Source organism: Schistocerca serialis, chromosome 2, assembly GCF_023864345.2.
Source record: "Schistocerca serialis cubense isolate TAMUIC-IGC-003099 chromosome 2, iqSchSeri2.2, whole genome shotgun sequence".
Taxonomy (NCBI): Eukaryota; Metazoa; Arthropoda; class Insecta; order Orthoptera; family Acrididae; genus Schistocerca; species Schistocerca serialis.
The window spans coordinates 495,171,357-495,186,970 of record NC_064639.1 but is presented as its reverse complement, the minus strand read 5'-3'; the positions used below and the strand labels follow the sequence as shown (position 1 = coordinate 495,186,970).

At 42.3% G+C, this 15,614-nt stretch overlaps 1 protein-coding gene across 1 annotated transcript in view; it reads left to right on the top strand.

Annotated features, from left to right (window-relative positions):
- Positions 1-15,614, top strand: part of LOC126457432 (glutamate receptor ionotropic, kainate 2-like) — a 261,933-nt gene that overhangs the window by 160,758 nt on the left and 85,561 nt on the right. Inside the window, exon 11 of the mRNA XM_050093703.1 lies at positions 3,019-3,103. Within this exon, the coding sequence (XP_049949660.1) occupies positions 3,019-3,103 (85 nt within the window). The remainder of the gene's footprint in view (positions 1-3,018; positions 3,104-15,614) is intronic.

Genomic DNA, 15,614 nt, shown 5'->3' with positions numbered 1-15,614 from the left:
ATTCATGACGGTACCTGTAGGAGTGAATCACATTGTAGTGAGTTTTATTGTTTGTATGTACTTCATCATGACTTTTATTTATATGAACATGTAATCACGCCCAAATTGATATTGACATTTCGATTTCTCACTGTACTACTTGTCCTCCAGTGATGATGCTTGTAATAAGTGAAACCGGTTGATAAATAAGGATGCACATGCACAGCTGAAGGCTCAAGATGCTTTGCTTCAAATATCTAATGGATGTAAGCAGTTACTTTATAAAGTTCTTAAATATTTACTTATTTATTCGTTGGCTCATGAGCTTATGCAAGACTTTCTAGGTGACGATATGTCAACAGCTTGAGTGCAAATTATCTCAAGTGTAACTGTTGTAGTATAAGTCACTGTCTGTATTGAGTGCATGTTAACTGTAATGACTGTAAACATATGTGTAAAGTACACTGAAGATCCAAAGAAACGGGTACACCTGCCTAGCCCCGCGAGCAAGCACAAGTGTCGCACCACGACGTGGCATGGACTCCACTAATGTCTGAAGTAGTGCTGGAGGGAGTTGACACCATTAATCCTGCAGTGCTGTCCATAAATTCGTAAGAGTACGAGGCAGTGGAGACCTCTTCTGAACAGCACGTTGCAAGGCATCCCTGATATGCTCAATAATGTTCATATCTGGGGAATTTGGTGGCCAGAAGAAGTGTTTAAACTCAGAAGAGTGTTCCTGGAGCCACTCTGTAGCAATTATGGACGTGTGGAGTGTCGCTTGGTCCTGCTGGAATTGCCCAAGTCCGTTGGAATGCAGAACGGACATGAACGGATGCAGGTGATCAGATAGAATGGTTACGTACGTGTCACCCGTCAGAGTTGTACCTAGACGTAACAGGGGTCCCATGTCACTCCAGCTGCACACGCCCCACACCATTAGAGAGCCGCCACCAGCTTGAACGGTCCCCTGCTGACATGCAGGGCCCATGGATTCATGAGGTTGTCTCCATACCAGTACACGTCCATCCGCTCGATACAATTTTAAACGAGACTCGTCCGACCAGGACATGTTTCCAGTTATCAACAGTGCAATGTCGGTGTTGACGGGCCCAGGCGGGGCGTAAAGCCCTGTATTGTGCAATCGTCAAGGGTACACGAGTGGTCCATTCGGTCTGGAAGCTCATATCAATAATGTTTCGTTGAATGATTCGCGCGCTGACACTTGCTGATGGCCAGCATTGAAATCTGCAGCAATTTGCGGAAGGTTTGCACTTTTGTGACGTTGAACGATTCTCTTCAGTCGTCGTTGGTGCCGTTCTTGCGCCGGCCGGAGTGGCCGTGCGGTTCTAGGCGCTACAGTCTGGAACCGAGCGACCGCTATGGTCGCAGGTTCGAATCCTACCTCGGGCTTGGATGTGTGTGATGTCCTTAGGTTAGTTAGGTTTAATTAGTTCTAAATTCTAGGCGACTTATGACCTCAGAAGTTAAGTCGCATAGTGCTCAGAGCCATTTGAGCCATTTGCGCCGTTCTTGCAGTATCTTTTTCCTGCTTCAGCGATGTCGGAGATTTGATGTTTTACCAGATTCCTGATATTCACGGTACACTCGTGAAATGGTCGTAGGGGAAAAGCAACACTTCATCGCTGTCTGGAAGATGCTGCGTCCATCGCTCCTGCGCCCACTGTAACACCACGTTCAAACTCGCTTACTTCTTGATGACCTGCCACTGTAGCATCAGTAACCGATGTAACAATTGCGTCAGAACTTGTTGTCTGATATAGGCGTTGATGACCACAGCGCAGTATTCTGCCTGTTTACATATTTCTGTATTTTAATATGTATGCCTATACAACGGCGTTTAACCTGCACTGCGTGGAATGTGTAGTTCAGGCTGCAGGTGGTTCTGGTGTTTCTGGCATCATCATTGGGCCCGTTCATTTGGCTTACCATGAACATGAACGAGGAAGTTTATATCCAAGTGTTTGCCATTCTTCTACATTTCTATGTTGAGTACACTGCAAACAATTCCATCTTCCAGCCATGATCGGATGGCTGTGCACATAAGTTATAGGGCTGAAGAAGATTCACGCACTCTGTTGTACATCCACTGTTGCCCAAGGAAGGGAAGGGAAATGAGAAGGTGAAAGAAGAAAGGGGGAGGGTGAAGGAGGAAGAGGAAAAAGGAAGAGGGGGAGGAAGGAACGGAAAAGGGAGAAAGGAGGAAGTGGAAGCACTAAGGGGGAAATGGAGGAAACAGAAAGGGGAGAAAAGGGAAGGCAAGAAGGGAAAGGGGCAGTGGAGGAGAAAGAAGGGGGAAGGGGCAAGGCGGAAGGGAAGAAGGGGAAGGGGTAAGGGGAAAGGAAGGAAGGGGATGGGGTAAGGGGAAATGGAGGAAGGGGAAAGAGAGAGGGGAGGAATTGGGAAGGGTGAAAGGGAGGAAGGGAGAAGGGAAGAAGGTGAAAGGACTATGGGGGAGAGAGGAAGGGGAAAGGGGTAAGGGGGAAAAGGAGGAAGCGGAAAGGATAAAGAGAAAGGAAGGAAGGGGAAAGGGGAAAAGGAGTGGAGGAGGAAAGACAGAAAAGGAAATTGAACTGCAATTAAGCAGAAAGTAAACTGGATATGCTGTGGGCACTCCAGTCTTCCAAAATAACAACAGCCGAATTCATAGGGGTGCACACGTGAGGTCTGGAGTTGATGCACTCAGGCACCCTGTCACACATTGACTCGTCCTATAAATCATGGACACATGAAGAAACTTGTGCTCTTCTTCACTGTTTTGAGGTCTTTGTCAAGCCGAGAGGCAGTGTCACTACGGGGTTATATTGCTGGCTCCTGAGAACGCCTAATGTTTGTTCGGTATGTTGATTTGTGTACGGATATCTCACACTGATAGATATCCACCATGAGAGCGATTCAGGGTAACGTCAAGCTGTACAACAAGTCGGTGCCATTTTTTTCTTTTGCTGTTGTGGAAGCTGCTATTTTCCTCATAATTACCTCTCTTGATTCAAGGTGTCGACGTCAATTTCTTTTCAGAGAGCAGACCTGGCTATCTGCGACCTGACCATCACCCAAGAGAGACAGTCTGCTGTGGACTTCACGATGCCTTTCATGACCCTTGGTGAGTAGACATTTGGTTGTGTGACCTTAACATAGGAATCTACAACATAACGAAATTATTTCACTATGGAATTTACCTGCAATGCTCGCTAGAACCCTACACAACTCTAGCTGTTTCCTTATTTATTTAATCAAACAATGGAAAATCCAGGATGGAATGTAACAATATTATGAGAAGGAACGTTGCTACTCACCACATAGCAGAGATGCAGACTCGCAGTTAGGCATAACAAAAAGACTCTCACAGTTAAAGCTTTTGGCCATTAAGGCCTTTGTCAAGAATAGACACACATACGCACACGCATACACACACACACACACACACACACACACACACACACACCGTAAACGCAACTCACACACACGACTGCAGTCTCAGGCAAGTGACACCACACTTTTTTATTTATTTAGTTATTCTAATTAAATCTCGAACATTTAGCTAGAAAATAGTCTTCTGTTTCATAATTATGACAGCGTTCTACTGTATAATGATCTTCCGCTAGTGAAAGCAACACTGGGCCATTTGTTAAGGGGCATTTGCAGAACCTCCTAGGAATCTACAATTTTAAATCAATGCTATATTGAAGGTCAGTCTGTAGTTTTGTATTGTATCTGTGCCGTCGGTATTGTAGGCCCCTGAATATCAGTAGTTACAATTTTCAAATCTCATCCAACCAGGACATTTCCAAGGAATTTAAGAAGAGGCTCTACCGATAATGGATGTGAAGCCGCGGTTGTGCTAAATTTGGAAGCTCAAATACAGTCTCAGCTACACACAATGCGAAATATTCATTTTTATGCGTTTCTAAGAAACATGCTTCCCACGTCAGAATCTTCACAGAAGACTCTGCGTTGCATAGGGACTATTGAAAAAAGTTCACCCATGAAAGAAAGACAGAAGAAGCAAAGAAAAATGACAAGTGTCATTGTATCAATGTAAAACATATCCACATAAAAGTCAACAAAAATTTTGTGATTACCTACCTTGTAACTGCGTCCTCTTCTTAAAATGCAGTGCACCAGCGACCGTTCTTTAGCAGATTGTGAACTCTGGTAGTGTCACAGCGATAGCAAATCGTGTGTGCGGCCTCTTCTCCTCCAGGAAAAGCACGTCCGGAGGTAAACAAATAGGCAGCAAGCTGCAAACCACCCTCAGTACATGGGACCAACGCCACTAAAGGATGAAAGACACTAAAGGGTAAAATACACTAAAACATACAGGAAAGCGTACATAAAGATTGGATGCACTGCATCTTGTTTTCCAGCTACTCTCAATTCCAAACATTCTCAGACCATTACAGTTCGGGCTAAAGCACAATAATACAGTCCGCATCCTGGACCTTTTTTTGTGAAGTAGACACATGTAAACCTGCTGCGACCTTTTTTCTGACACCATTTCAAATAAATTTTTTATTCAGAATCCATTCCACTGTCGGAGAAGTTGGTCAGCACATAGAAGGCGTCGCTCAACAAATACACGGTCCACTCCTATTAATGTGACTACCACGTTGTTCGACGTAAATGCATAGTACCCACTCACAGAAGACAGGTGCTAGCACACACAATGGACGATATATAACGTGTGTCGGGGATGCGGAAAACAGTGCAATCGCTGTAGTAATAGAGAAATGGAGCGGTTTAGATGTCGTCCAAAAGGGCATGATTATTTGTTTTTGGGCCAAGGGTGGAAACATTTACGAAATGGGTAAGTTTGCAAACTGTTCGCGTGCCACGTGTCTAAAGTATATCATCCAAGGCAAAATGCACTATCCAAATCCAGCGTCTAGGCAACTGCACTGCACCACAGACCATAGACGACAGTGGTGAACGGTAGCTGCGGAGATGCGTACAGGCGAATACAGGTGTAACTAATTACTTTTGAATATACTGTGGGAGTGAACAATGATCAATGTGTTACAAATATTTACTATCAAAAAACAATCTTGATCACAATTTATTTATTACGGTGACCGGTTTCGACCACTACTGTGGTCATCTTCAGACTTCACAACTGCAAACAGGAATGGAAAACATAATACTTATATTTATAGAAAACCCACATCAAACGACGTAATAATAAATGCTACATCGTGCCATCCTTTAAAATACAAAATGGCATTTTTTTAAAACAATGATACATAGGATATTGAAATTACCTCTTCAACCTCATGCAATCACGAAGAAAATTCATACCTTAAAAATGATAGCAGTTGCTAACAATTATAATAACCATCAGGTTGATCTGTCATATCAAAAATTACAACAAACAAATGATTCTGTTATAAATTCCAAGAAGAGATTTACTAAAATGATGTACAAGTGACCTATTTCAGATAAAATAAATAAATAATTTAAGAATACAAGTGTGACAATAGCATTCAAAGCCAATAACCCACTACAGATGAAACTCAAACGCACAAATGGGGAATCAAATATATACCAAAAGTCAGGCGTTTACAAAATACTGCGACTCGTAGTGTCAAAGTAACTTGAAAGGAGGGTATAAGATGAACATCAGCAAAAGCAAAACGAGGATAATGGAATGTAGTCGAAATAAATCTGGTGATGTTGAGGGAATTAGATTAGGAAATGAGACACTTAAAGTAGTAAAGGAGTTTTGCTATTTGGGGAGCAAAATAACTGATGATGGTCGAAGTAGCGAGGATATAAAATGTAGACTGGCAATGGCAAGGAAAGCGTTTCTGAAGAAAAGAAATTTGTTAACATCTAGTATTGATTTAAGTGTCAGGAAGTCGTTTCTGAAAGTATTTGTATGGAGTGTAGCCATGTATGGAAGTGAAACATGGACGATAAATAGTTTAGATAAGAAGAGAATAGAAGCTTTTGAAATGTGGTGCTATAGAAGAATGCTGAAGATTAGATGTGTAGATCACACAGCTAATGAGGAGGTATTGAATAGAATTGGGGAGAAGAGGAGTTTGTGGCACAACTTGACTAGAAGAAGGGATCGGTTGGTAGCACATGTTCTGAGGCATCAAGGGATAACCAATTTAGTACTGGAGGGCAGCGTGGAGGGTAAAAATCGTAGAGGGACACCAAGAGATGAATACACTAAGCAGATTCAGAAAGATGTAGGCTGCAGTAGGTACTGGGAGATGAAGAAACTTGCACAGGATAGAGTAGCATGGAGAGCTGCATCAAACCAGTCTCAGGACGATGACCACAACAACGGCTCGTAGTATTATAATTTTAAATTCCTTGCATTTTCATTATTTTTATTTGTTTATAAGACTGGCATGCAACATAAGACATAGTAATGCCTTTTAAAAATTCTCACATTTAAAAAAAATGGCATCTACATATGAACTTAATAGACAATATTTCATAAATATGCACAACTACTGTGCCCTCTCGATTCTTTTTTTTTTTTATTGATCTGTAAGAATTATTATGTAATCTATGTAAGTGGAAGTCTTTTATTACACCAATAAATCGTATCTGTGCAGCATGTACTACACATGTCAGTTAGCGATTATTGCAGCCTACTCATTGAAAATCGTTTCAATAAAGACACATTGCTGCTTAATAGTACATTGTCTGACGTGACAGTTTTTGCCATTCCACTTTCGCAACAACTTCGTTATAAATAAGCCTGCTGCCACATCTTTGGACTGTAGTTTATCCTCACCATGCAACCACTAGTTTGCCTATCGACTTAACAACTTCAGTGGAAAGAAGCCTACTGTCACATCTTTGGAACGGCGTCGAACTTCGCCATGGCAACCAGTGGTTCCAAATGGTTCACTAACAGGCCTTGAGAGGGCAAGCCATGTACTGTCAACACGAAGTTCATTTATCCTACATGTTTAAATATTTTTAACACTTCTTAATTGACAATAGCTGTTGAACAAGCTACGTTTAGTGTGTGTTTATTTTCCTTTCTTCACAATGTTCTTTTAAATTACATTGTTATTCGACCTATAACCCATTGGTTAGTAATGACATCATTGCGTCAGAAGTGCGAGGAGCCTCCATTATATACAGGGTGTTCCATTGATCGTGACTGGGCCAAATATCTCAGGAAATAAGCGTCAAACGAAAAAATGACAAAGAACGAAACTTGTCTAGCTTGAAGGGGGAAACCAGATGGCGCTATGGTTGGCCCGCTAGATGACGCTGCCATAGGTCAAACGGATATCAATTGCGTTTTTTTTTAAATAGGAACCCCCATTTTTTTATTAAATATTCATCCAAGTAAAACATCCATATTTCTTTACGTACTACACGAATATGTGATAAAAAATGTGGGTTCCTATTTTTTAAAAATCCGCAGTTGATATCCGATTGACCTATGGCAGCGCCATCTAACGGGCCAACCATAACGCCATCTGGTTTCCCGCTTCAAGCAAGACGAGTTTCGTTCTTTGTAGATTTTGTTTTTGTTTTATCCTTATTTCGTGAGATATTTGGCCCGGTCACTGTCAATGGATCACCCTGTATAGTAAGACGTGCAGTGGTTTCTCCAGTAGTGATTTACCACCAGTAATTCATCGTTTTATAGCTTAGTAAATCTATGTATTATCTTTAATTAAAGTTTTGTACACGACTTGTAGGTCTGAAGATGACCACAGTAGCGGTCGAATCCGGTCACCGTAATAAATAAATTGTGATGAAGACTGTTTTTGATAGTAAATACAGGTGTAACTGTTGAGCAGCTGATCCCCCAGACGTACCAAGATGCTGCCAAAAATGTGTCCTCAACGCTGAGCGAACGTAATTGTGCTTGGGCCTTCGCAGTAGGTGCCTTGTTCATTCAAACACGCTGACTGCTGTTCATCAGCGACGAGGGTTCGAATTTTGCACGCCAATACCGCAACTCGACGTCCATTGAGAGGCAACACGTGGTCTTTTCAGATGAATTACATTTTGTGCTCCATCCGAAAGATGACCATTGCCGTGTACGGCTTGAAACGTCTAAAACGTAAACACCCTGCAACAATAGTCAGAATGGTCGAGGCTGGAGGAGAGAGCGTTATGATCTAGGGAATGTTTTAGGGGCATTCCGTGTGTGATCTAGTCATTCTGGAAGACACAATGAATCAACACAAGTATGCATTTATGCCTAGGGACCATGTCCACCGCTACATGAAGTTCACTTTTCGTCAGCACCATGGTATCAAGCAGTAGGGCAATGCAACGTGTCACACAGCTGACAGTGCACTTTCGTGGTTCGAAAACCACCAGAATGAGTTTACCGTACTCCTCTGGCCACCAGATTCCCGGATTTAAAGGCAGTCGACAGTCTGTGAGAGCACCTCGATCGGACTGTTCGCGCCATGGACCCGCAAGTAAAAAACGTAGCGTAGGTGGTTCAAAAAATGTTCAAATGTATGTGTAATTTTATGGGACTTAACTGCTAAGGTCAGCAGTCCCTAAGCTTACACACTACTTAACATAAATTATCCCAAGGATAAACACACACACCCATGCCCGAGGGAGGACTCGAACCTCCGCCGGGACCAGCCGCACAGTCCATGACTGCAGCGCCCCAGACCGCTCGGCTAATTCCGCGCGGCTGCGTAGGTGGTCACGGCACTGGAGTCGACATGGTCTCACATCAGGTCTTGCAGAACCTCACTGACTCTTTCTGCAAGCCTCACAACGGCCCGTGCTGTAAAAAGTGTTTATTCAGGCTTTTGACAGGTGATCATATTAATGAGATAGTGTGTAACTCTTGGGTACTTGAATTAATTTTCACTGTTTGTTGGACGGAAAAGACATATTAATTTGAGGCTACAACCTTTTCCAACTTTTCCGATGACAAATGGATTCTGTGATACAAACAATTCGGGTTCTTTTGATGTGATCCGCTCATGGAGACAGTTTTCGAGTTCATTAAAAGATGTGTAGTGTTGTTCAGCAAGGTCATGCTGCATGGATCGAAACAAATAGTAATCGGATAATTGGAAGGGGCGATATCCGGTCCCTTTGGGGTTTACTTCACTCGGTTTCAAGCATGTGAACTGGCATTGCCATGAAGGAGAAATTTTCTTTGTCATACACAACTGGCCATTAAAATTGCTACACCAAGAAGAAATGCAGGTGATGAACGGGTTTTCATTGGACAAATATATTATACTAGAACTAAGATGTGATTACATTTTCACGCAATTTGGATCCATAGATACATCTGAAATGTAACGTCCACTGTTCAAAGTGCCGTCAATGCATACAAGAGGTGACCGAGACGTGTAACCAATTGCACCTCATACCATCACGCCGGGTGATACGTCAGTATGGCGATGGCGAATACACGCTCCCAATGTGCGTTCACCACGATGTCGCCAAACACGGATGCGACCATCATGATGCTGTAAACAGAACCTGGATTCAACCGAAAAAATGACGTTTTGCCATTCGTGCACCCAGGTTCGCCGTTGAGTACACCATCGCAGGCGCTCCTGTCTGTGACGCAGCGTCAAGGGTAACCGCAGCCATGGTCTCCGAGCTGATAGTCCATGCTGCTGCAAACGTCATCGAACTGTTCGTGCAGATGGTTGTTGTCTTGCAAACGTCCCCATATGTTGACTCAGGGATCGAGACGTGGCTGCAAGATCCGTTACAGCCATGCGAATAAGATGCCTGTCATCTCGACTGCCAGTGATACGAGGCCGTTGGGATCCACCACGGCGTTCCGTATTACCCTCCTGAACCCACCTAATCCATATTGTGCTAACAGTCACTGGATCTCGACCAACGCGATCAGCAATGTCGCGATACAATAAACCGCAATCGCGATAGGCTACAATCCGACCTTTATCAAAGTCGGAAACGTGATGGTATGCATTTCTCCTCCTTACACGAGGCATCACAACAACGTTTCACCAGGCAAAGCCGGTCAACTGCTGTTTGTGTATGAGAAATCGGTTGGAAACTTTCCTCATGTAAGCACGTTTTAGGTGCCAACCTTGTGTGAATGCTCTGAAAAGCTAATCATTTGCATATCACAGCATCTTCTTCCTGTCGGTTAAATTTTGCATCTATAGCACGTCATCTTCGTGGTGTAGCAATTTGAATGGCCAGCAGTGTATGTCTGAGCATATTGTGGGCGTTGGTCTGTAAGTGTGTATCAACATCTACATCTACATGGATACTCTGCAAGTCACATTTAAGTGCTTGCCAAAAGGTTCATCGAATCAACTTCACAATAATTGTCTGTTACTCCAATCTCTTACAGTGAGGGGAATAAAGGAACACCTATATCTTTCCGTGCGAGCTCAGATTTCCCGTATTTTATTATGATGCTCGATCCGCCCTGTGTAGGTCGGTATGAACAAAATATTTTCGCATTCGGAGAAGAAAATTGGTGATTGTGAAAGGAGTCTACTGGTTCACACTTGTATGTGGCACCCGAGTACGATAAGAATATTAATGTAAACTAAACTGAAGCTATGATATTATAAAAGAGGTATGTCTCTGATAGGCTTTATGAAGTGGACCGCTGGCTGTGCCCGACCACAGAGCCAAAGATACTGCTTCTGGTCTGAGATTGTAGTGTTGGAGTAAGAACCCATGGCACACAGTTGTAGGTAGCTGTCTGTGAGCGAAAGACGATGGAGTAGGCAGTTTTTGTGATGTGCTGTATGAAGCTACCAAGTGTTAGATTAATGTAGCGATTACGTGAACATGTAAGCAGAAGTCTTCCCATAAACAAGGTAAGGATGTAATATAATTATGATTTTTGTTTTTCCAGCGTGCTAGTATAGATGAGTTGGCTGATAATTTGTAATTGTTAAGTAACCCCAGAATATATGTAAACCGATTTGATAAAAAAGGGTGGTTAGATATTTCATTTTTTAATGTTCCTAAGATTTGTTAACAGAGCTGTATGCAATTGGATGATTTGCATTTTTACTGATTTAGTTAGGTTAGACAATACTTGTTGTATACAACTCATTTTTTGTGGATCAATTAGTAAATATGATATATTATTCTAACCAATGTAACTTCAGTTGTAGATGTTTTTGAAAAGACAAACTTAATTTGCAATACAATTTTGCTAAAAAAATTCAGTGTTAGTCATTCACCACAATCAGCACCGGCCCCTGTCCAGGTCATCTGTTTTTCAAAGAAATTGGGTTTTTCATAAATGTTTTCATTTATCACCCAAAACAATTTCATGTGCATTTCAAAGTATTACAGCCACCATTGCACACCGCAGAGCCTGGAGCTAGCAATTTATATTTTTTGTGAAAGATCAGAATATAGCGCGTTCCACCGTTTCTGCTTGAGAGGTAAGATAATTTAATTTATTTGTTATGTGCACAGGGACCAAAGTCATCAGTACTGAACAGGATCAGGGGATTCAGTTCCTAAGGGGCTGAATGTATTTTGCAGTGACTGTATTTCTCTCTTGGTATTAGGAGTTACATTACCCACACAGTTCGTATAAACTTTTTGCTAACAATAACACAGAGTAAGTACACCACTTGCACTTACAACACGCTACCCGATAATTCGTGTTTAGTATCCATTCCACAGTTCAGACATTCATTCAACGTAATCATAAAATTTTCATCGCTTTGTGAAATCTTTGATATTGAAATAGGTACATATATTCTGTCCTCTCAATCACTCTGTAGCGATAACAGTATTTAAATTTTTTGGCGCAACTAGCTACAAAATTTTTGCACAGTTCATCGGTATTCTTATGCTCCCCCTTGCTTTCCATTGATTTAATTGTTCAATATTTTTTGCCTTGGTCTTGCACACTGTATGTGATTTACGATGCCGCGCAAAAATGTTAAGTTTCCGGCGCGTAATCTGACAGTTAGAGATACCGAAATAGATGATTTTCCGATAATTGACAACAATGTTGAGGATGATAGTAACCATACTGCTGTGCAACAGATGCAAAGCACTACAGAAAACGTGTGTTCCGCTTCCCAGAGTAATGCACAGTTTACTAACAACATGATTTCACCTACACTACTGGCCATTAAAATTGCTACACCAAGAAGAAATGCAGATGATAAACGGGTATTCATTGGACAGATATATTATACTAGAACTGACATGTGATTACATTTTCACGCAATTTGGGTGCATAGATCCTGAGAAATCAGTACCCAGAACAACCACCTCTGGCCGTAATGACGGCCTTGATACGCCTGGGCATTAAGTCAAACAGAGCTTGGATGGCGTGTACAGGTAAAGCTGCCCATGTAACTTCAACACGATACCACAGTTTATCAAAAGTAGTGACTGGCGTATTGTTACGAGCCAGTTGCTCGGCCACCATTAACCAGACGTTTTCAATTGGTGAGAGATCTGGAGAATGTGCTGGCCAGGGCAGCAGTCGAACATTTTCTGTATCCACAAAGGCCCGTACAGGACCTGCAACATGCGGTCGTGCATTATCCTGCTGAAACGTAGGGTTTCGCAGGGATCGAATGAAGGATAGAGCCACGGGTCGTAACACATCTGTAATGTAACGTCCACTGTTCAAAGTGCCGTCAATGCGAAAAGAGGTGACCGAGACGTGTAACCAATGGCACCACATGCCATCACGCCGGGTTATACGCCAGTATGGCGATGACGAATACACGCTTCCAATGTACGTTCATCGCGATGTCGTCAAACACGGATGCGACCATCATGATGCTGTAAACAGAACCTGGATTCATCCGAAAAAATGACGTTTTGCCATTCGTGCACCCAGGTTCGTCGTTGAGTACACCATCGTAGGCGCTCCTGTCTGTGCTGCAGCGTCAAGGGTAACCGCAGCCAGGGTCTCCGAGCTGATAGTCCATGCTGCTGCAAACATCGTCGAACTGTTCGTGCAGATGGTTGTTGTCTTGCAAACGTCCCCATCTGTTGACTCAGGATCGAGACGTGGCTGCACGATCCGTTGCAGCCATGCGGATAAGATGCCTGTCATCTCGACTGCTAGTGATAAGAAGCCGTTGGGATCCAGCACGGCGTTCCGTATTACCCTCCTGAACCCACCGATTCCTATTCTGCTAACGCATTTCGTTAATGGAGTGAGTGACTGATTACTTTGTAAAAATTTTTTGTTCATTTATAGACACAGTCATAACCGGTTTCCGCCATACAGTGACCATCTTCAGATTCTATAGGCGGTATACACTTAACACAGGTTGATGCATTGTCAAACCCACGCATGAACCTGTGTTCAGTGTATTCCGCCTTTAGAATCTGAAGATGGTCATTTTATGGCCGAAACCGGTTATGACTGTTTCATAAGAATGTGATTGCGTCTATAAATAAATAAAAATTTTTTACAGAACTTCCCAATTCTTGTACTGTCTATCAGAATGCCAATTTAGTGTCAGAGGACAACGAAGTGCAATGTACTCAGGCTATTTTTAAAAATCCATCACATATCATTAACGGTAATTATGCAGATAATGCAACATACGAGGCATTCATGGTTGTAGATGTCTCCACACCACAAAAAACTACACAGGTGACACACGACGCAACACTTGAAAAGAATACAGTATCGGTACTTCAAAATCTAATGCAAATGATGATTAAACAGAATACTCAGTTACGAGAACTACGAGTTAACACCATGGCTCAGTTCCGAGAACTACGTGTTGACACCACCACTCAGTTACAAGAAATACGAGAAAAACAAGTAGACAGCATCACTCAGTTCAATGAACGATTTAATAAACACGATGATCATTTTTCCAGCATACATAACGAGCTTAAATCCTACACAGAAACGACTGATAAGCGTTCTAAACAAGTAGATACAGATACTAAGGTCAGTGAAAAACGTCTCTGCGATAAAATTGAAGCTACAGCCAGGCAATGAGCAGAAAGTTCACACTGTGACCTCAGAAACGCTACACAAAGACTTTCTCCTTAAACACACAGAGGAAAACAATCAGTTTTTACAGTCATTAGCAGTAAAAAGACAGGAAGTAGAGCAACAGTTGCTTAATACTCTTACAACCCATGTTGATGCTAGTATAAACTCCATTACAGACGAGGTTAACAGAGTAAAACAATCACAGAACCAAATACAGATGTAACTGAGTTTCAGAACCACTGTTGACACACGAACCCAAAATGTACAAGAAAAGAGCACAGGTGACATTGAGTCGTAAAGTTTCCGTCTTGAATAAACAGAGCTGTTGCAGGACACTGAGACAATTGAAGCAGATTTTAAAAAATATGAACAAATCTACACGCAAACTACAGAAGCAAGTCGATGCTTTAGATTCAAACAATTCCACACACATTCTTACGCTTACGGAAAGATGTGATGAGCTATCAGCAAGATTAGAAACACCTGAAAACCAAACTGAAAATAAATCAGACGACACAGCTCCCATTCCGTTTACTGAATCTCAGGAGTATCAGCATCAGGGACTTATTACAATTATTAGAAATTCAGCACTCGGACTACTCATTTGTCTATAAGAACTTTAATAACGTCAATCAAGGGAATAACTTATTCGGTTACAACGAGCAAGCCCGCCCACTCCATAACAAAAGAAATAAAAGATTTAGTTCCGATAACGATTTTGATAGACATTTTAATAAGAGACACCATTCTGGCAACCATCATATTCAGCAGCAGCAATAATACATGCAGAATTTCGACGCCGACAGTCACAGTTTCCAGCCGCAGTTCTTGCCGCAGCCGCAGCAGCCCGTAAATATTCACAGACCAAAAAAAATGGCTCTGAGCACTATGGGACTCAACTGCCGTGGTCATAAGTCCCCTAGAACTTAGAACTACTTAAACCTAACTAACCTAAGGACATCACACACATCCATGACCGAGGCAGGATTCGAACCTGCGACCGTAGCGGTCGTGCGGTTCCAGACTGTAGCGCCTTCAACCGCTCGGCCACTCCGGCCGGCTATTCACAGACAGTACGGTCTACAAGCTCAACCGAAGGTCAATGTGCCGCCGCCAAGCTTTGTCAGTACAGCCCAATCTAATTTCTCCCACAAAAACCAGTGGTCGCAGTCACATCGAAATGATCAACAGCAAAGTAATTTTCACAACTAACATAAAGGGAATAACCACCAATTTAAGCGTAATTTCGGCAACAGCAACTTTCATCAGAATTAGCCTCAGGTCATTCTTAATTAACCTAATATTCGTTTCCATCCACTGCAGCATTCTGCAGACCAAAATCATCGTACAGTACAAATAATGGACCTACCACAGCAATCTTCTGTCTCCAATCAGAACGTCATAACTTTCGACAATATTAGGTATACACTATTACAAGAGAGACACCAGACTAAAAAGAATATTTCTCATCCCATAGTTGAAATTAAAATTGGCTTGTATTTATTTTCTGTGGTGATCGACTCTGGTTCAACTGTAAACAGCATTTCAAAAATGTAACGCCTACAATATCTGTCCTACCTCTCCACTTCGTAAAACGAAAGTTCGGGGCGCAGTCTCAACAAGGGAGTAGATGTGAAACTGCAAAACCACCCATCTTTTATACTTGCTGATCACACTTTTCATGCTAATTTCTGGATCGTTCCATTCT